At 39.8% G+C, this 21,225-nt stretch overlaps 2 protein-coding genes across 6 annotated transcripts; both read left to right on the top strand.

Moving 5' to 3' along the window:
* Window positions 1-182: 182 nt before the first annotated feature.
* Window positions 183-8,961, top strand: LOC133547103 (zinc finger protein OZF-like). Its single transcript, XM_061892933.1, has 2 exons — window positions 183-540; window positions 6,956-8,961. Exons 1-2 carry the CDS (start codon window positions 426-428, stop codon window positions 8,290-8,292), a joined length of 1,452 nt encoding a protein of 483 aa, XP_061748917.1. The 5' UTR covers window positions 183-425; the 3' UTR covers window positions 8,293-8,961.
* Window positions 8,962-12,790: 3,829 nt separating this feature from the next.
* LOC133547163 (oocyte zinc finger protein XlCOF19-like) lies at window positions 12,791-19,743 on the top strand. 5 transcript variants are annotated; one of them, XR_009805356.1, is made up of 3 exons: window positions 12,791-13,082; window positions 15,966-17,306; window positions 19,263-19,743. XR_009805356.1 is itself a non-coding variant. In XM_061892984.1 (2 exons), the coding sequence occupies exon 2, from the start codon at window positions 15,987-15,989 to the stop codon at window positions 16,971-16,973; it is 987 nt and encodes a 328-aa protein (XP_061748968.1). In that variant the 5' UTR covers window positions 12,791-13,082; window positions 15,966-15,986; the 3' UTR covers window positions 16,974-19,743. The 5 variants fall into 5 exon arrangements, 2 of the variants coding, with proteins under 2 accessions (XP_061748968.1, XP_061748973.1); XR_009805359.1 differs by having other exon boundaries at window positions 15,966-17,083; window positions 17,266-19,743; XR_009805355.1 differs by having other exon boundaries at window positions 15,966-17,035; window positions 17,103-19,743.
* Window positions 19,744-21,225: the final 1,482 nt, after the last annotated feature.

Consider the following 21,225-nt stretch of genomic DNA (forward strand, 5'->3'; position numbering starts at 1 on the left):
CACTACACCACGTGATCTCGTGTTTTGACATTTTCATATCTTATTTTGCAATTTCTCGGATATTTAAACTTTCATTGTCGAGGTGAGGTAAAATAAATGTTTGAATACGAAATAAAATCATGATAACTAATTTTGGAACATGGAAAAAAAAAATGAAAATAAATAAATAAGTACCTACTGGCGAATGCGCATGCGTGGCCATTTTGGGAACTGTTTTCTGCTAGTAAAACGACGGACGAGATTATTGCCGCCTTTGTGGCAAAATGTGTGCTCATATTTAGCTTTTAATCATTTCTAAGTACATTAGTTGTCTCCATGCACGTTGACGCGTCCCAGCTTAGTTTGCTAGCTGCTGAACAGAAGACGCGAACAAGACATTGCTGAGCAGATCTTCAACGGGGAGAGGAAAATGTGATTGTTTGAAAATGTGCGAAAGAACGATTGCAAAATACGAGGAGGAACTTGAAGAGGAGAAGGAGCGACAACGTCAACCACTGGACGCTCTTTTCAACAAACATCAAGTTGTGTCACACAGAACAGGTTTGTTTATTTCTTACTTTCACATCTTCTTTACTAACTTTATGTTTATTTAGCAATTCCTGGAATTCCCACGAAGTTCCCTAACCTAAATGAATTCTGGCTAAGGATTGCTGAACCTTCATAGATTGAAGTCTTAAGATTTAGGTTGGTCTTGTCGTAGCACAAGTACAACGAAACTTGGTTTTCAGCACAAGCCCGTTCAAGATTGGGGGGCCCTGGGAGCAGGTTGCAGCTCTTCAGGCGCTGACCGTCCATCCATCACCTTTATGGGATTTGCATCAAGGGTGTTGGATGGGGGTGGTGTATATTCTTGGTGGATGCGTGTGTGTGTGTGTGTGTGCGTGTGTGTGTGTGTGTGTGTGTGTGTGTAAGCCTGCCGTGTGTCTCTGTTCTGCGGCCTTGATGTTGTGCAGCCGCCAGTCAGTCTAAAGTCAACAACAACAACAACAGGTGTGTGTCCATGAGAGACAAGAAGGGAGTTTGTTTTGTTCTTCAGGAAAGTCTCCAAGCCAGGGAAATAATCCAAGTTTAGAATGTTTTGTATGCTAGTGAAAACAAAATGATGTTTTTCACTCAAAATTGTCTATGACTGGTCCTCAAATTCATCCTGTGGGGCAAACAGTCCGATGTGATCCAGATCACAAAGTGTCCACAGTTCTTCACACATCCTCCAATCATTTGTGGCAACTTTGAAGACTTTGAAGACTGCCAGCAACTTCCAACTTGTGGAAAAACCAATCAGCAGATGTCCTGGTGTCATAGTTCCCAGTAGGTAGATATCTTCACCTCCTCCACTGAAAGGTTGCCAGATGTCCTGGTCTCATAGTTCCCAATAGGTAGATATCTTCACCTCCTCCACTGAAAGGTTGCCAGATGTCCTGGTGTCATAGTTCCCAATAGGTGGATATCTTCACCTCCTTCACTGAAAGGTTGCCAGATGTCCTGGTGTCATAGTTCCCAATAGGTAGATATCTTCATCTCCTCCACTGAAAGGTTGCCAGATGTCCTGGTGTCATAGTTCCCAATAGGTAGATATCTTCACCTCCTCCACTGAAAGGTTGCCAGATGTCCTGGTGTCATAGTTCCCAATAGGTGGATATCTTCACCTCCTCCACTGAAAGGTTGCCAGATGTCCTGGTGTCATAGTTCCCAATAGGTAGATATCTTCACCTCCTCCACTGAAAGGTTGCCAGATGTCCTGGTCTCATAGTTCCCAATAGGTAGATATCTTCACCTCCTCCACTGAAAGGTTGCCAGATTTCCTTGTGTCATAGTTCCCAATAGGTAGATATCTTCATCTCCTCCACTGAAAGGTTGCCAGATGTCCTGGTGTCATAGTTCCCAATAGGTAGATATCTTCACCTCCTCCACTGAAAGGTTGCCAGATGTCCTGGTCTCATAGTTCCCAATAGGTAGATATCTTCACCTCCTCCACTGAAAGGTTGCCAGATGTCCTGGTCTCATAGTTCCCAATAGGTAGATATCTTCATCTCCTTCACTGAAAGGTTGCCAGATGTTCTGGTTCCATAGTTCCCAATAGGTAGATATCTTCACCTCCTCCACTGAAAGGTTGCCAGATGTTCTGGTTCCATAGTTCCCAATAGGTAGATATCTTCACCTCCTCCACTGAAAGGTTGCCAGATGTCCTGGTGTCATAGTTCCCAATAGGTAGATATCTTCACCTCCTCCACTGAAAGGTTGCCAGATGTCCTGGTGTCATCATTCCCAATAGGTAGATATCTTCACCTCCTCCACTGAAAGGTTGCCAGATGTCCTGGTGTCATAGTTCCCAATAGGTAGATATCTTCACTTCCTCCACTGAAAGGTTGCCAGATGTCCTGGTGTTATAGTTCCCAATAGGTATATATCTTCACATCCTCCATTCAAAGGTTGCCAGATGTCCTGGTGTCATAGTTCCCAATAGGTAGATATCTTCACCTCCTCCACTGAAAGGTTGCCAGATGTCCTGGTCTCATAGTTCCCAATAGGTAGATATCTTCATCTCCTTCACTGAAATGTTGCCAGATGTTCTGGTTCCATAGTTCCCAATAGGTAGATATCTTCACCTCCTCCACTGAAAGGTTGCCAGATGTCCTGGTGTCATAGTTCCCAATTGGTAGATATCTTCACCTCCTCCACTGAAAGGTTGCCAGATGTCCTGGTGTCATAGTTCCCAATAGGTAGATATCTTCACCTCCTCCACTGAAAGGTTGCCAGATGTCCTGGTGTCATAGTTCCCAATAGGTAGATATCTCCACCTCCTTCACAGAAGGGTTGCCAGATGTCCTGGTGTCATAGTTCCCAATAGGTAGATATCTTCACCTCCTCCACTGAAAGGTTGCCAGATGTCCTGGTGTCATAGTTCCCAATAGGTAGATATCTTCATCTCCTCCACTGAAAAGTTGCCAGATGTCCTGGTGTCATAGTTCCCAATAGGTAGATATCTTCATCTCCTCCACTGAAAGGTTGCCAGATGTCCTGTTGTCATAGTTCCCAATAGGTAGATATCTTCATCTCCTCCACTGAAAGGTTGCCAGATGTCCTGGTGTCATAGTTCCCAATAGGTAGATATCTTCACCTCCTCCACTGAAAGGTTGCCAGATGTCCTGGTGTCATAGTTCCCAATAGGTAGATATCTTCACCTCCTCCACTGAAAGGTTGCCAGATGTCCTGGTGTCATCATTCCCAATAGGTAGATATCTTCACCTCCTCCACTGAAAGGTTGCCAGATGTCCTGGTCTCATAGTTCCCAATAGGTAGATATCTTCACCTCCTCCACTGAAATGTTGCCAGATGTCCTGGTGTCATAGTTCCCAATATGTAGATATCTTCACTTCCTCCACTGAAAGGTTGCCAGATGTCCTGGTGTTGTAGTTCCCAATAGGTATATATCTTCACATCCTCCATTCAAAGGTTGCCAGATGTCCTGGTGTCATAGTTCCCAATAGGTGGATATCTTCACCTCCTCCACTGAAAGGTTGCCAGATGTCCTGGTGTCATAGTTCCCAATAGGTGGATATCTTCACCTCCTTCACTGAAAGGTTGCCAGATGTCCTGGTGTCATAGTTCCCAATAGGTAGATATCTTCATCTCCTCCACTGAAAGGTTGCCAGATGTCCTGGTGTCATAGTTCCCAATAGGTAGATATCTTCACCTCCTCCACTGAAAGGTTGCCAGATGTCCTGGTGTCATCATTCCCAATAGGTAGATATCTTCACCTCCTCCACTGAAAGGTTGCCAGATGTCCTGGTGTCATAGTTCCCAATAGGTAGATATCTTCACTTCCTCCACCGAAAGGTTGCCAGATGTCCTGGTGTCATAGTTCCCAATATGTAGATATCTTCACCTCCTCCACTGAAATGTTGCCAGATGTCCTGGTGTCATAGTTCCCAATAGGTAGATATCTTCACCTCCTCCACTGAAAGGTTGCCAGATGTCCTGGTGTTATAGTTCCCAATAGGTATATATCTTCACATCCTCCATTGAAAGGTTGCCAGATGTCCTGGTGTCATAGTTCCCAATAGGTAGATATCTTCACCTCCTCCACTGAAAGGTTGCCAGATGTCCTGGTGTCATAGTTCCCAATAGGTAGATATCTTCACCTCCTCCACTGAAAGGTTGCCAGATGTCCTGGTGTCATAGTTCCCAATAGGTAGATATCTTCACCTCCTCCACTGAAAGGTTGCCAGATGTCCTGGTGTCATCATTCCCAATAGGTAGATATCTTCACCTCCTCCACTGAAAGGTTGCCAGATGTCCTGGTCTCATAGTTCCCAATAGGTAGATATCTTCACCTCCTCCACTGAAATGTTGCCAGATGTCCTGGTGTCATAGTTCCCAATATGTAGATATCTTCACTTCCTCCACTGAAAGGTTGCCAGATGTCCTGGTGTTGTAGTTCCCAATAGGTATATATCTTCACATCCTCCATTCAAAGGTTGCCAGATGTCCTGGTGTCATAGTTCCCAATAGGTGGATATCTTCACCTCCTCCACTGAAAGGTTGCCAGATGTCCTGGTGTCATAGTTCCCAATAGGTGGATATCTTCACCTCCTTCACTGAAAGGTTGCCAGATGTCCTGGTGTCATAGTTCCCAATAGGTAGATATCTTCATCTCCTCCACTGAAAGGTTGCCAGATGTCCTGGTGTCATAGTTCCCAATAGGTAGATATCTTCACCTCCTCCACTGAAAGGTTGCCAGATGTCCTGGTGTCATCATTCCCAATAGGTAGATATCTTCACCTCCTCCACTGAAAGGTTGCCAGATGTCCTGGTGTCATAGTTCCCAATAGGTAGATATCTTCACTTCCTCCACCGAAAGGTTGCCAGATGTCCTGGTGTCATAGTTCCCAATATGTAGATATCTTCACCTCCTCCACTGAAATGTTGCCAGATGTCCTGGTGTCATAGTTCCCAATAGGTAGATATCTTCACCTCCTCCACTGAAAGGTTGCCAGATGTCCTGGTGTTATAGTTCCCAATAGGTATATATCTTCACATCCTCCATTGAAAGGTTGCCAGATGTCCTGGTGTCATAGTTCCCAATAGGTAGATATCTTCACCTCCTCCACTGAAAGGTTGCCAGATGTCCTGGTCTCATAGTTCCCAATAGGTAGATATCTTCATCTCCTTCACTGAAATGTTGCCAGATGTTCTGGTTCCATAGTTCCCAATAGGTAGATATCTTCACCTCCTCCACTGAAAGGTTGCCAGATGTCCTGGTGTCATAGTTCCCAATTGGTAGATATCTTCACCTCCTCCACTGAAAGGTTGCCAGATGTCCTGGTGTCATAGTTCCCAATAGGTAGATATCTTCACCTCCTCCACTGAAAGGTTGCCAGATGTCCTGGTGTTATAGTTCCCAATAGGTATATATCTTCACATCCTCCATTCAAAGGTTGCCAGATGTCCTGGTGTCATAGTTCCCAATAGGTAGATATCTTCACCTCCTCCACTGAAAGGTTGCCAGATGTCCTGGTCTCATAGTTCCCAATAGGTAGATATCTTCATCTCCTTCACTGAAATGTTGCCAGATGTTCTGGTTCCATAGTTCCCAATAGGTAGATATCTTCACCTCCTCCACTGAAAGGTTGCCAGATGTCCTGGTGTCATAGTTCCCAATAGGTAGATACCTCCACCTCCTTCACAGAAGGGTTGCCAGGCACACGGCACTCCATCTTCTCCCAAGAGTCGGTGGTGTGTCCAGCAACAAGCGACAAGCAGTTCCCCCAAACTCAAAATCTTGTCAATTTGTTTGATGCCAGTTAAATAGTTCCAATCTTTGCATTTGGAGAGCAGTGCAAAAAGAGGCAACAAAAAAGTTAAGACAAGACAAAGAAGCAAGCAGAAGAGGAAAGGGAGGGGAGTGTCCGCCCTCTATGAGTGTCAGTGAGAAATATATATTTACGTATACAGTATATATTTATTATATAGACTCCAGTAGTTTTGTAAAGTGATTCTGTCAAAGTAGGAGGTTTTTAATACCAAGAACCTTGCTGACATCATCATGGTAGAGAAACCCGACAAGAAGTATTTTTTGCAGGTTCAGTGCTGGGAAATAACGGCTGTGTAACATGAATTTGTCATGTTATTCTTATTTAACTCCGGAAAGGAACTTCCTGTGATTATAATCCCTCAATTATCAACTTCTTGTGATTATAATCCCTCAGTTATCAAGGCAGAAAAGAAAAGGCCAACACAAGCATAAAAAACACTCAAACTATATCAACAAAATAGTCAAATGACATTGAACACTTAATAATAAGCTCTTAAAAATAGGAAATATGTAAGAAATGCTTTTGAAAAATGTAAGAAAATAGTGCAAGGTGAGAAAATGTAACCAAAGAGAAACCTGAGAAGAAATATGTTCTGCAGGTTTAGTGGCAGGTAGTTACAGCTGTGCTCTAAAGGGTGAGCTAAGGTAGTTTGCTGTTAGCAGTCTGATTGCCTTGCATTAAGTACAGACATCATTGATCTGTCTTTGGTCCCTTTGAAAACATCCAAAAAAGTGACTTTTTCTCTTTTATCCACAATTTCTTCATTTTGATACAATTTCTTGATAGTTGAACATGTCACCTGATTGGCTGTTAGCGGGCCACTCCCACTTATCAGTGTATGTTATTTTTGTTCATGCAACCAAGCTCTCTTTCTTACTGTTGCTTTCTTCCAACGAAAATGAATAAAAAATTGCGGAATGTTTTATTGATATTGATGACGCGTGCATTGCAATATATTGACATTATTTTATTGCCCGGCTTTAATTACATTTTTTCTTTGTTGCCAAATCCAAACTTTTTTAATCGGGAACCATATCCAAGATCCAATCAAGTTGGCTTTTAGCACTCACTATATTTATATTTGGAGCCAAAATAATATGACTTTTTAAAGCATGTGTTTGTCTTCTTGTGTCCTGCAGATGTCCTCAGTCCTCAACAGCAGGCGTGGACCCCCGGGGTGAAGCAGGAGGAGCCACAGCCCCCCCACATCAAAGAGGAAGAGGAGGAACACAGCATCAGTCAGGAGGCAGAGCATCTTCAAGGACTGCATGTCTTCTCGGTGGTCGGTGTCATCGTGAAGGGTGAAGGTGATGAGGTCAAAGGTGAAAGTGAGGAGCAGAGAGAGGTGGAGAGACCAAGCAGCAGCTCAAGTCAACACATGACAACAGAAGGTGATGGAGACCACTGTGGAGGATCGCAAGCAGACTTGGCTCCACTATCAGATAGCGAGGACACAACATCCCACTCTTCTGACACTGATGATGAGGATGAAGACTCTAAGGCCCATCAGACTGACAACAGATGCTGGAAATGCTCCGAATGTGGAAAAACCTTCAGCAGGAAGGGAAATCTCAATGTGCACATGAGGATCATTCATGCTGGCGAGAAACCTTTCTGCTGTCAAATGTGTGGTAAACAATTCTCTACAAAAGCACACGTGGCACGGCACGCCAGAACGCACTTTGTCGACGACGACAACACGCGCTTCCAGTGCTCCCAATGTGACAAGACTTTTAGCAGCAAGGGCAATCTCAATGTGCACATGAGGATTATACACAAAGGCGAGAAACCATTCAGCTGTGCAATTTGCGGTAAGCGCTTCTCCACAAAAGCGCACATGACGACACACACAAGAACGCACTCCAGTGACAATGACAACGCGCGCTTTGAATGTTCTCAGTGTGACAAAACGTTTAGTAACAAGGGAAATCTGACCGTGCACTTGAGGATCATTCACAAGGGCGAGAAACCGTTCTGCTGCGCAAATTGCGGCAAGCAATTCTCGTCGAAAGGTCACGTGACGGCGCACATGCGAACGCACACCGGCGAGAAACCATACGCCTGCTCTGTCTGCAACAGACGTTTCTCTCGTTGGTCGCTGGTGGTGCGACACAAGCGAACGCACACCGGAGAGAAACCGTTCACCTGCTCGTCATGCGGCGTCGCATTCTCTCAAAAGTCGGGTTTGACAAAACATACCAGAATACATACTAAAGAAAAACCATACGCCTGCTCAATCTGTCACCGAAGTTTTGCAGTGAGTTCCGGATTGGACAAGCACATGACGATACACACCGGGGAAAAACCTTTTACCTGTTCAGTCTGTGGATTGAGTTTTGTACGTAAGTTAGTTTTGAAAGTGCACATGAGAATACACACGGGTGAGAAAGCGTTCAGTTGCAGCGTGTGCCATGAAAGGTTCTCCTATAAGTACCAGGTGGACAAACACAAATGTGTGGGTGAGACAAGGACGTGAAATGTCTGTGCAGTCGATATAATACATGTCCCACTTATGAATATAAGCAGTCGGAAACGTGCTGACATTTGAGACTTTTGTGATGTACTGTAGTAAGATGGCATTTATATCAGTGTCAGCCTGTGTACGTTTTTTTCCGTCACAAGAAAATGTCAAGCGTGTGGACAAAAGTAACTTCCAAAGGACCGAAAGTTGTAATGTTTTAAGAACTAAAAAAGTTGCCTTTTGAGAGGTTGCTTATTTAGATCCGAGACACGGACCAGTGCTTTGTGGCACAGGTGCTGTTGGAGTGCAAAGACAAAGCAGAAATATACCAAATATTACTTCCGCTGTCGCATGTTGCAGAACTCTTTTTTTTTTTGTTTTTGCCGAGCATCAAATCCTGTCTGATGGGATTTCCTCACAAAGACCTTCCCGAACAGAAGAAGACTTCTGGATGTCTGCGTTGGAAGAGAAACTAAGTAGATGTCAATGTTGGACAGATATTTCGCAATACAATTTGTTTTCTGATGTGTCCCGCCAATAAAAGTACAGGTAAAAAAATGTAGCTTACCATGTAGCAAAGGTAGCTTACCACCATTAAAGTTTTTATTATTATTATTATTAAATAACATTGGAAACGTTATTGTTTTTTAAATGTGCTATATAAATAAAGTGGATTGGATTGGATGTTGCTTACCACCATCAAGTGTTTAGTAATATTAATAAATGTAGCCTACCTCCATCAAGTCATTATTAGTGGGATTATTATTGATAAATGTAGCTTACCACCATACATTGGTTTATCATTATTGAGAAATGGGGCGGCACAGCTCGGTTGGTATAGCGGCCGTGCCAGCAACTTGAGGGTTGCAGGTTCAATTCCCGCTTCCGCCATCCTAGTCACTGCTGTTGTGTCCTTGGGCAAGACACTTTACCCACCTGCTCCCAGTGCCACCCACACTGCTTTAAATGTAACTTAGATATTGGCTTTCACTATGTAAAGCGCTTTGAGTCACTAGAGAAAAGTGCTATATAAATATAATTCACAATGTAGCTTACCACCATCAAGTGTGTATTCTCGTTACCACCAACAATGTGTTTTTAGTATTAATAAATGTAGCTCAAAGCTATCATGGTGTTTATTATTATTATTAATAATAAATGTAGCTTACCACTATTAAATCTGTATTTTTATTAGCTCACCACCTTTAAGGTGTTTATTATTAAGAGTATTCATAAATATAACTTACCACCATTAGTGTGTTTATTATTACTATTAAAAAAACTAAGCTTACTACCATCAATGTGTTTATTATCACTAATAAATGTAGCTTACCACTATCAGTGTGTTTATTATTATTGATAAATGTAGCTTACCACCTTCAATGTGTTTATTATTAGTAGTAAATGTAGCTTACCATCATCAAGGCGTTTATTGTAAATCATAAATGTACCTTAAAACCTTCAAGATATGCATGCTTATTATTAATAAATGTAGCACACCACTATAAACGTGTGTACTATTATTATTACTAATAAATGTAACTTACCACCATTATTGTTATTATTATTAGGAAATATAGTTTACCACATCAATGTGTTCATTATTATTATTAATAAATATAGCTTACAACCATCAATTATTATTTTTTTTGTGATAAATGTAGCTTACGACCATCAAGTGTGCATTCTCATTATTAGCTTACCACCATCAAGGCGTTTGTTATCATTAATAAATGTGCCTCAACACCTTCAATATATGCATGCTTATTATCAATAAATGTAGCTTACCACTAGAAACGTGTGTACTATTATTATTACTAATAAATGTAACTTACCACCATCATTTGTTTATTATTATTATTAGGAAATATAGTTTACCACATCAATGTGTTCATTATTATTATTAATAAATATAGCTTACAAACATCAAGTGTTTGGTAATATTAATAAATGTAGCTTATCACCATCAATTAATTATTTTGTTTTTGATAAATGTAGTTTACGACCATCAAGTGTGCATTCTCATTATTAGCTTACCACCAACCTTGTTTTTATTAATATTAATAAATGTAGCTCACCACTATCATTGTGTTTATTATTATTAATGATAATAAATGTAGCTTTCCACCATTAAATGTGTATTCTTATTATGTTACCACCATTAAGGTGTTTATTATTATTATTATGATTATTCATAAATATAGGTTACCACCATTAGTGTGTTTATTATTACTGTTAAATAATTAAGCTTACTACCTTTTATGTGTGTGTCGTCACTAACAAATGTAGTTTACCACCATCAATGTGTTTATTATTATTAATAAATGTAGCTTAACACCATCAAGGCGTTTATTATAATTAATAAATGCACCTCGTCACCTTCAATATATGCATGCTTACTATTAATAAATGTAGCTTACCACTATAAACGTGTGTACTATTATTATTACTAATAAATGTAACTTACCATCCTAATTTGTTTATTATTATTACTATTATTATTATTATTAATAGGAAATATAACATACCACATCAATGTGTTCAATATTATTATTAATAAATGTAGCTTACCTCCAGCAAGTGTTTAGTAATATTAATAAATGTAGCTTATGCCATCAATTAATTATTATTATTAATAAATGTAGCTTACCTCCAGCAAGTGTTTAGTAATATTAATAAATGTAGCTTATGCCATCAATTAATTATTATTATTAATAAATGTAGCTTACTACCATCAACTGTGTATTCTCATTATCAGCTTACCACCAACAATGAATTTATTAATACTAATAAATGTAGCTCACCACTAGCATTGTGTTTATTTTTATTATTGGTAATAAATGCAGCTTACCACCATTGTGTGTTTATTACTACTATTAAATAATTAAGCTTTCTACCATCAATGTGTGTATCATCACTAATAACTGTAGCTTACCACCATCAATGTGTTTATTATTATTAATAAATGCAGCTTACCAACATCAAGGTGTATATTATAATAAATAAATTTAGCTTACCACTTTCAATATATGCATCCATATTATTAATAAATGTAGCTTGCAACTATAAAGGTGTGTACTATTATTATTATTAAAAAATGTAACTTACCACCATCATTTTTATTATTATTATTATTATTAAAATATATACCTTAACACATCAGTGTGTTCATTAATATTATTAATAAATGTAGCTTACCGCCATCAATGTGTTTATTCTTATTAATACATGTAGCCTACCACTGTAAACGTGTGTACTATTATTATTATTATTAAATGTAACTTACCACCATCATTGTGTTGAATATTATTAATCAATCAATCAATCAATGTTTACTTATATAGCCCTAAATCACTAGTGTCTCAAAGGGCTGCACAAACCACTACGACATCCTCGGTAGGCCCACATAAGGGCAAGGAAAACTCACACCCAGTGGGACATCGGTGACAATGATGACTATGAGAACCTTGGAGAGGAGGAAAGCAATGGATGTCGAGCGGGTCTAACATGATACTGTGAAAGTTCAATCCATAATGGATCCAACACAGTCGCGAGAGTCCAGTCCAAAGCGGATCCAACACAGCAGCGAGAGTCCCGTTCACAGCGGAGCCAGCAGGAAACCATCCCAAGCGGAGGCGGATCAGCAGCGCAGAGATGTCCCCAGCCGATACACAGGCGAGCAGTACATGGCCACCGGATCGGACCGGACCCCCTCCACAAGGGAGAGTGGGACATAGAAGAAAAAGAAAAGAAACGGCAGATCAACTGGTCTAAAAAGGGAGTCTATTTAAAGGCTAGAGTATACAAATGAGTTTTAAGGTGAGACTTAAATGCTTAAATTAATAAGAAATGTAGATTACCACATGAAGGTGTTTATTATTATTAATATTAATAAATGTAGCTTACCACATAAATGTGTTTGATATTATTATTAATAAATGTAGCTTACCACATAAATGTGTTTGATATTATTATTAATAAATGTAGCTTACCACATCATTGGTTCATTATAATTATTATTAATAAATGTAGCTTACCACCATCTTGTTGTGAATGTGGAGTGAAGGAATGATGGTTCACAGTTTTCAATGTTAAGTGTTTTGAGTGTCTGGAAAAGTGCTGTATGAACGAAAATGAATATGTGAATATTTGCTCCAACATTTTTGAGCCCCTGAAAATGTAAATACTCTGATTAAATGTTCTGTAGGTAAGTCACAAAAAAGGTAAATGGCTTTTTTGTTGAAGTTTTTGTGTTGAAGTTGAAGTTATTTCCTGTCATCTCATTTTGGTTGTTTTGGTTATTTCAAATCTAATATGATGATACAAAAATATATTTAAAAAAAAAAAAAAAGAATAACGTCATTGTTCTGAGGCATGTTGATGTTGGTCAAGATATAGTTACACCTCCACACCAAAGGGGGCAGTATAGGTGTAATTATACCTCCACACCAAAGAGGACAGTATAGATGTAGTTCCACCTCCACACCAAAGGGGGCAGTATGGGACTCCAATTGACAAGTCTAGCGGAAATAGAACTAGGAGAAAGCTGCCAGAAGCCGCCCCAAGTGGTCGATAAAGCCGTTTTTGTTGTATTTAACCGCGTGTGTTCTTCCTTCTGAACACATTGTTGGGCCTTCGCGCGTTTTACAAACAACAAGAATATGTTTGAGTTGATATAAGTGTCGCCGATTACATCATTTTATTCTCCTCTCAGTGCACATTAGGCTTCCTGGGTTAGCTTAGCTTGCTAGCTGCTAACAAAGAGACGCGGAAGTGACCAACACGCCGCTAAAAAGAGATCAGATGTGAGTATAAAGTGATATAATGTGATATAATGTGTAAAATAATATCAAGTGACATAAAGTGTTAACGAATGATGGAATAGGAGGAGCAACTTTATGGAACAAAAAGAGAGCGAAGACAACGTCAACTTCTGGACGCTGCTTCCGACAAACATTGTTCACTTCACCTCAAGTACTTTTTATTTATCAACAATACTCTCTAAAAGTTATATTCTCTGAAGATAACGCTTGTTAGTAAGAAAAAAGTATTTGTGTTCATTATTTAACGAGCAAATGTAGCAAACGATGCACGCATGCGCGTGACGGACTTGGCCGCCATTTGACGCATTGTTGCTTTGTCAGTCCATCCATTTCCTACCGCTTATTCCCTGTGGGTCGCGGGGGTGCTGGTGCTTATCTCAGTTACAATTGAGTGGAAGGCGGTGTACACCCTTGACAAGTTGCATTGTTGCTTTGTGTCTTTCGTTTTTTTAATGTCACGTTAATTAATCTTTTTTACGTTGTACTCACCATACACCGCCAATAAGAGTAAGCATTAACAAATTTGAAACTGAGGCAAATACAATAAATAATAGCATAAAGGGTAAAAGTAAGGGTTACAGTAAATACTTCATGAATAACTAAATTGGGATTAGGGCTAGGCGATATGGCCTTTTATTAATATCTGGATATTTTTTAGGTCATGTGACAATACACCAAACATATCTCGATATTTTGCCTTAGCCTTGAATGAAGACTTGATGCATATAATGACAGCAGTATGATGATTCTATGTGTCTACATTCAAACATTCTTCTTCATACTGCATTCACATATGCTACTTTTAAACTTTCATGCAGAGAGGGAAGCCACAACTAAGTCCATTTAGCAAAAGTGTATTCATTAAACAGTTATTAAGCAGTGGCACAAACATTCATGTCATTTCCAAAACAGAAAGTGCAAGATTGTCAGAGACATTTTAAAACAAGCTTTTAGTGCACTTTTGTGCATGATGTCACTAAGATGACATATCAAAACAACACTCAATTAAAAAGTTCAGTTTTGGTACAGAACGCCACGACAATAGTTGAAAACAAATAAAGTGCACTTTTGTGCATGATGTCACACAAGATATTTCGATAAATGTCAAATAAAAATGAGCTGCATAATAGGAAATCAAACAGTGTTCGTCCTTCTCTATGAGGTAGGTTCCTGAGGACGTTATCTCCTTCTGTTTTAGACTATTTTTCCATACATCGTTGATGTGGAAATGGTTGCTTGGGCATTTTGTTGGTGTGGCACTGAACGGAGATGTTGACATGCGGAGTTTCAAGCTCTCTTCATTTTTTAACGAGTGACTTTTCAAAAGATGCTACAAATTAGCAGTGCAGCTTATTTTTTGTAGCAAGACTTTTTCCACATACTTGACATATTACGGTTGTCTGTTCGATATCTTCCCGCTTGAAGCCAAACCACCGCCAGATGATGGACTCCCTGCTGTTTTTCTTGGGAATTAATTATTCTTTCATTTGTTACCAGATTAGCACCTTTTTTCTCTCGTATTACCATTCCCACCTCTTCGTTAGCATCACAGCTAATGTTACCATGCCGCAACCTCTCTGCTGGGCGAGGGCGTATGACGTTGCACGTGCGACAGTCTGCGACGTGTATAAGAAGATGCGCTTGTTTTATTTCTCTGTGAGAGGAGCCTGTGGTGTAATGCCCGCAGCTGAAAGCAACCGTGTGAGAATGTATACTCCAATATCACCATATAGTCATTTTCTATATCGAACAGAGACAAACCCACGAAAAATCGAGTATATTCCATATATCGCCCAGCCCTAGTTGGGATGAAACAATATGAAAGAATTAATATCACACTCATTGTGACCAAAATGATCCCGGTTATTATTATTATCATCAGGGTATTGTTCAATGCACTCAAGAAGTGTTTATAAACTCACCGAAATGTTTTGACAAAGTTATTATTTTATAAATAACTAAAAGTGAGTCCTCTTTTCAGTCATTCACTTGTCTGCAAAGTAAGAAAAATTAAGTGGGAAAACTTTAATTACAAAACCAAATGTCCAGTTGTGGGTGTTTTTATTTTTTATTTTTACATTTTTTTTTATAAAGGATAACAAAGTTTTCTACCTTCATATTACAGTACAATGATAAACAAGTCCACAGTATAGATAAATAAAAGTTTATATCCTTTTAAATGGTTACTTGCATTATTATTATGATATGTTATAATTACATTGGTGCTCAGTTTGGTCACAAAATAATGCTGACAATATTTTGTATTTGCAATAGTTTTTGGAACAATATATCGTCCAGCAAAATTTAAAAAAATAACCTCAATGTATAGTTTTGATGGATTATTTTAAAGTTGCAGTAAAGTGGAAAAACAAGTTTACTTAATATGCTCAATTGTGTTCCATTAAACCATATCCAAGTGTGTTTACAATCTGCAAAGAGTGTGAAAAATACCGTCTAAACATCCACAAATACAGTCGGCCATTTTGCATATTCCGCTCTAAATACCTTCGGCTATTTCTGTGGCTTGACCCCACTGAAACTGACCATATTATTAGATCAGTCATACTGGAAATGTGCAACAATTAGAGACAGATGTGCTGTTTATCTTTCACAGTCCTTATTTGAAACATGAACTTATGTGTTTTTATTTTTTATGAATTCTAAGTTGGAAGTAAATGAATACATAAAAAGTCAGCCAACAATGTAGTCAATGGGGGCTCTCTATTCTATTCTGGTCCTACAATAGGACACCATTGCCTAGACCAACTGCCTCAAGAAGACTCACATGCAACCATGGAACCCTAACCCCATCCAAAGCAAAACTTGACTTTTCTGAACCATGTTTTTTGTCATCTTCATCCTCAGCAGCAAGAGTGGACCTCCAGGATGGAGCAGGAGGTACCAAGGACCCCCCACATTAAAGAGGAAGAGGAGGAGCCACGGTCCCCCCACGTTAAGGAGGAAGAAGAGGAACACAGCATCAGTGAGTTCCCAGTGACTGCTGTCCCTGTGAAGAGTGAAGAAGATGAGGTCAAAGGTGAAAGGGAGGAGAGACCAAACAGCAGCTCAACTGAACACATGACAACAGAAGGTGATGGTGGCGACTTAGCTCCAATCTCAGATAGTGACCAGGCGACGTCTCACTCTTCTCACACCGATGATGAAGACTCTCGAGGGGATCAACCTCGCTTGAAATGTTCTCAGTGTGACAAAACTTTTGTCGACAAGTCAACTTTGAAAACACACATGACAATTCACACGGGCGAAAAACCGTTCGGATGCACGTTTTGCAGTAAAAGATTCTCTATCAAAGGACGTATGATAGCGCACACAAGAACCCACACCGGAGAAAAACTCTACGCCTGCTCGATGTGCGACAAGAGGTTCTCTCACCGCCCGGCCTTTGTGCGACACAAGCGAGCCCACGCCAGCGAGAAGCCTTTCACCTGCAATGTTTGCGGAAAATGCTTCGCTTTCGTCGGAGGTCTGGAAACCCACCTGCGAACTCACACGGGCGAAAAACCCTATTCTTGCTCCGTCTGCAACAGAGGTTTCTGCGACCATTCGTCGTTTGTCCGACACGCCCGGACGCACACAGGGGAGAAACCATATTCTTGTGCGATCTGCAGTCGGCGGTTCACTCAGACGTCGGCGCTGGTCAAGCACACGCGAATACACACCGGGGAGAAACCTTTCATCTGCTTAGTGTGCGGCCTGAGATTAACCCAGAAGTCGCACTTGACAAAACACATGAGGACACACACCGGCGAGAAAGCCTTCAGTTGCCGTGTGTGTGATGAGAGGTTCTCCTACAAGCACCAGGTGGACAGTCACAGGTGTGCTGGTGAGGAGACACCACGCAACACTCGTTAGATGTCGTGTGTGTGATGAGAGGTTCTCCTACAAGCACCAGGTGGACAGCCACAGGTGTGCAGGTGAGGTGAAACCACGCAACACTCGTTAGATATCGTGTGTGATGAGAGGTTCTCCTACAAGCACCAGGTGGACAGTCACAGGTGTGCAGGTGAGGAGACACAACGCAACACTCGTTAGATGTCGTGTGTGTGATGAGAGGTTCTCCTACAAGCACCAGGTGGACAGTCACAGGTGTGCAGGTGAGGAGACACAATGCAACACTCGTTAGATGTCGTGTGTGTGATGAGAGGTTCTCCTACAAGCACCAGGTGGACAGTCACAGGTGTGCAGGTGAGGAACACTCCTTAGATGTCACCTGGGACAACATTTTGTGACAGGGGTCCCCAAACTGGAAGATAGGATTAACGTTTGGAGAACACACATCTTTACTACTTTATTTGGGACGGTGTGGCGCGGTTGGGAGAGTGGCCGTGCCAGCAACCTCAGGGTTCCTGGTTCAAATCCTCACCTTCTACCAACCTCGTCATGTCCGTTGTGTCCTTGAGCAAGACACTTCACCCTTGCTCCTGATGGGTCGTAGTTAGGGCTTTGCCTGGCCATCAGTGTGTGAATGTGGAAATAGTGTCAAAGCGCTAAGCTGAAGGTAGAAAATCGCTATGCAACACATGTATTTAATATATAACACAGGCCAAAAGTTTGGACACATTTATTATTTTTCTTTTCATGACTATTTACATCAAAACTATGAATGAACACATGAGGAGTTATGTAGTTAACAAAAAAATAACTGAAAACAGGTTTAATATTCTAGTTTCTTCAAAATAGTCACCCACTGCTCTGATTACTGTTTTTGCACACTCTTGGCATTCTCTCCATGAGCTTCAAGAGGTAGTCACCCGAAATGGGTTTCCCCTGACAGGTGGGCTTGAAGCTCATGGAGAGAATGCCATGAGTGTGCAAAGCAGTAATCGGAGCAGAGGGTGGCTATTTTGAAGAAACTAGAATATAACACAGGTTTGTGTTAAGTACACAACTCATTCACAGGTGGGTGCCATAAAAACAGCTTCTCAGTCTTTCACAAGAAAGGATGGGGCGAGGTACACCCCTTTGTCCACAACTGCGTGAGCAAATAGTCAAACAGTTTAAGAACAACCTTTCTCAAAGTGCAATTGCAAGAAATTTAGGGATTTCGACATCTACGCTCCATAATATCATCAAAAGGTTCAGAGAATCTGGAGAAATCACTCCACGTAAGCGGCATGGCCGGAAACCAACATTGAATGACCGTGATCTTCCATCCCTCAGACGGCACTCTATCAAAAACTGATATCAATCTCTAAAGGATATCACCACATGGGTTCACAAACACTTCAGAAAACCACTGTCACTAAATACAGTTGGTCGCTACATCTGTAAGTGCAAGTTAAAACTCTACTATGCAAAGCGAAAGCCATTTATCAACAACATCCAGAAACGCCGCCAGCTTCACTGGGCCCGAGATCATCTAAGATGGACTGATGCAAAGTGGAAAAGTGTTCTGTGGTCTGACGAGTCCACATTTCAAATTATCTTTGGAAATATTCGACATTGTGTCATCCGGACCAAAGGGGAAGCGAACCATCCAGACTGTTATCGATGCAAAGTGTAAAAGCCAGCATGTGTGATGGTATGGGGGTGCATTAGTGCCCAAGGCATGGGTAACTTACACATCTGTGAAGGCACCATTAATGCTGAAAGGGACATACAGCTTTTGGAACAACATATGCTGCCGTCTAAGTGCCGTCTTTTTCATGGACGCCCCTGCTTATTTCAGCAAGACAATGCCAAGCCACATTCAGCACGTGTTACAACAGCGTGACTTCGTTAAAAAAGAGTGCGGGTACTTTCCTGGCCCGCCTGCAGTCCAGACCTGTCTCCCATGTAAAATGTGTGAAGCGTAAAATATGACAGCGGAGACCCCGGACTGTTGAAGGACTGAAGCTCTACATAAAACAAGAATGGGAAAGAATTCCACTTTCAAAGCTTCAACAATTAGTTTCCTCAGTTCCCAAATGTTTATTGAGTGTTGTTAAAAGAAAAGGTGATGTAACACAGTGGTGAACATGCCCTTTCCCAACTACTTTGGCACGTGTTGCAGCCATGAATTTTGAAGTTAATTTTATTTGCAAAAAAAATTAAAAATGTATGAGTTTGAACATCAAATATGTTGTCTTTGTAGCATATTCAACAGAATATGGCTTGAAAAGGATTTGCAAATCATTGTATTCTGTTTATATTTACATCTAGCACAATTTCCCAACTCTTATGGAGACGGGGCCTGCGCGGGCTCTGAGGTTTGAGAGCCAGGTCCAGCTCGTGGTGCCCAAGACCAGACTTAATACCAGGTGACACATGGCCTTCTCTGAGCTCTAGAACATTCTGCCCCTCCATGTTCCATCGGCTCCCACAGTGGACTCTTTTAAGTCTCGTCTTAAGACCCACTTTTATTCTTTGGCTTTTAACACAACGCGAGTTTTGTGCTCCTCTGTGTTTTTAAAATTTTGATTTCTATTTATTTTTTACATTGGTTTCACCCTTTAAAATCGTTTTTAATCATATTTATTTTTATTTTATTTTATATTGGTTTTATGTCAATTTTTTGTTTTCATTCTGTCATTGGTGGAGCTAAGGATAATATTTGAATATTGATTTTAATATTGCTGTGCAGCACTTGAGAAACATTGATGTTGTTTAAATGTGCTACACAAATAAAGTGGATTGCTTTGGATTATCTGTGATGAGGTGGTGACTTGTCCAAAGTGTACACTGCCTTCCGCCATAATGCAGCTGAGATAGTCTCCAGCGACCCCAAAAGGGACAAGCGGTAGAAAATGGGTGGATGGATGGATTTGATTGTCTTTTAGTCTGTGCTTTGTCTGTATTTCTTTGTGCTGTGCAGACCTTTGTTCTTCAACTCTGCTGCTTTTTAAAGGGTTTTATAAACAAAGTTGCTTTGGTATGGTAATATATGTTATTTTTATTTACTGTGATGGTGCGAAAAAACACACATCATAACAACAAATGCAGGGGTCACCAACGCGGTGCCCGTAAGGACCAGATGAGTCGCCCGCTGGCCTGTTCTAAAAATAGCTCAAATAGCAGCACTTACCAGTGAGCTGGGTCTAATTTTTAAATTGTATTTATTTACTAGCAAGCTGGTCTCGCTTTGCTCGACATTTTTAATTCTAAGAGAGACAAAACTCAAATAGAAATTGAAAATCCAAGAAAATATTTTAAAGACTTTGTCTTCCCTTGTTTAAATAAATTCATTTATTTTTTCACTTTGCTTCTTATAACTTTCAGAAAGACAATTTTAGAGAAAAAAATACAACCTTAAAAAGGATTTTAGGATTTTTAAACACATATACATTTTTACCTTTTAAATTCCTCCCTCTTCTTTCCTGACAATTTAAATCAATGTTCAAGTATTTTTTTTTAAATATTGTAATGAAAAATAAATACATTTTAATTAAATTCTTCATTTTAGCTTCTGTTTTTTCGACAAATAATATTTGTGAAATATTTCTTTAAACTTATTATGATTAAAATTCAAAAAAAATTATTCTGGAAAATCTAGAAAATCTGTTGAATCAAATTTAAATCTTACTTCAAAGTCTTTTGAATTTCTTTTAAAATTTTTGTTCTGGAAAATTTAGAAGAAATAATGATTGTCTTTGTTAGAAATATAGCTTGGTCCAATTTGTTATATATTCTAACAAAGTGCAGATTGGATTTTAACCTATTTAAAACATGTCATCAAAATTCTAAAATTAATCTAAATCAGGAAAAATTACCAATAATGTTCCATAAATTATTTGTAAATTTTTTTAAAAAAGATTCGAATTAGCTAGATCTCCCTTTTTATTTTTCAGTTCAATTTTGGATTTTAAAGAGTCGAAATTGAACTTAAAGTATGTTTCAAAATTGTATTTCTTTTTTTTGTTTTCTCCTCTTTTAAACCATTCAATTAAGTGTTTTTTTCATCATTTATTCTCTACTAAAAACCTTCCGTAGAAGGAAAAAAAATGTAAGATGGAATGACAGACAGAAATACCCTTTTTTTGTTGTTGATATTTATCTGTTTCTGTATACATTTATTGTGAGGAATCATTAAGATGATCAGTGTTTCAACAAAGATAAATATCATGAATTATTAATAATAACATAGAGTTAAAGGTAAATTGAGCAAATTGGCTATTTCTGGCAATGT

The sequence above is a fragment of the Nerophis ophidion genome, linkage group LG02, assembly GCF_033978795.1.
Source record: "Nerophis ophidion isolate RoL-2023_Sa linkage group LG02, RoL_Noph_v1.0, whole genome shotgun sequence".
Lineage (NCBI taxonomy): Eukaryota > Metazoa > Chordata > Actinopteri > Syngnathiformes > Syngnathidae > Nerophis > Nerophis ophidion.

Coding starts and splice junctions, on each gene's coding strand:
- LOC133547103 (XM_061892933.1), top strand. CDS start 426: ATGTGCGAAAGAACGATTGCAAAATACGAGGAGGAACTTGAAGAGGAG. Junction 541..6,955: donor AGTTGTGTCACACAGAACAG/GTTTGTTTATTT, acceptor TGTGTCCTGCAG/ATGTCCTCAGTCCTCAACAG.
- LOC133547163 (XM_061892984.1), top strand. CDS start 15,987: ATGGAGCAGGAGGTACCAAGGACCCCCCACATTAAAGAGGAAGAGGAG.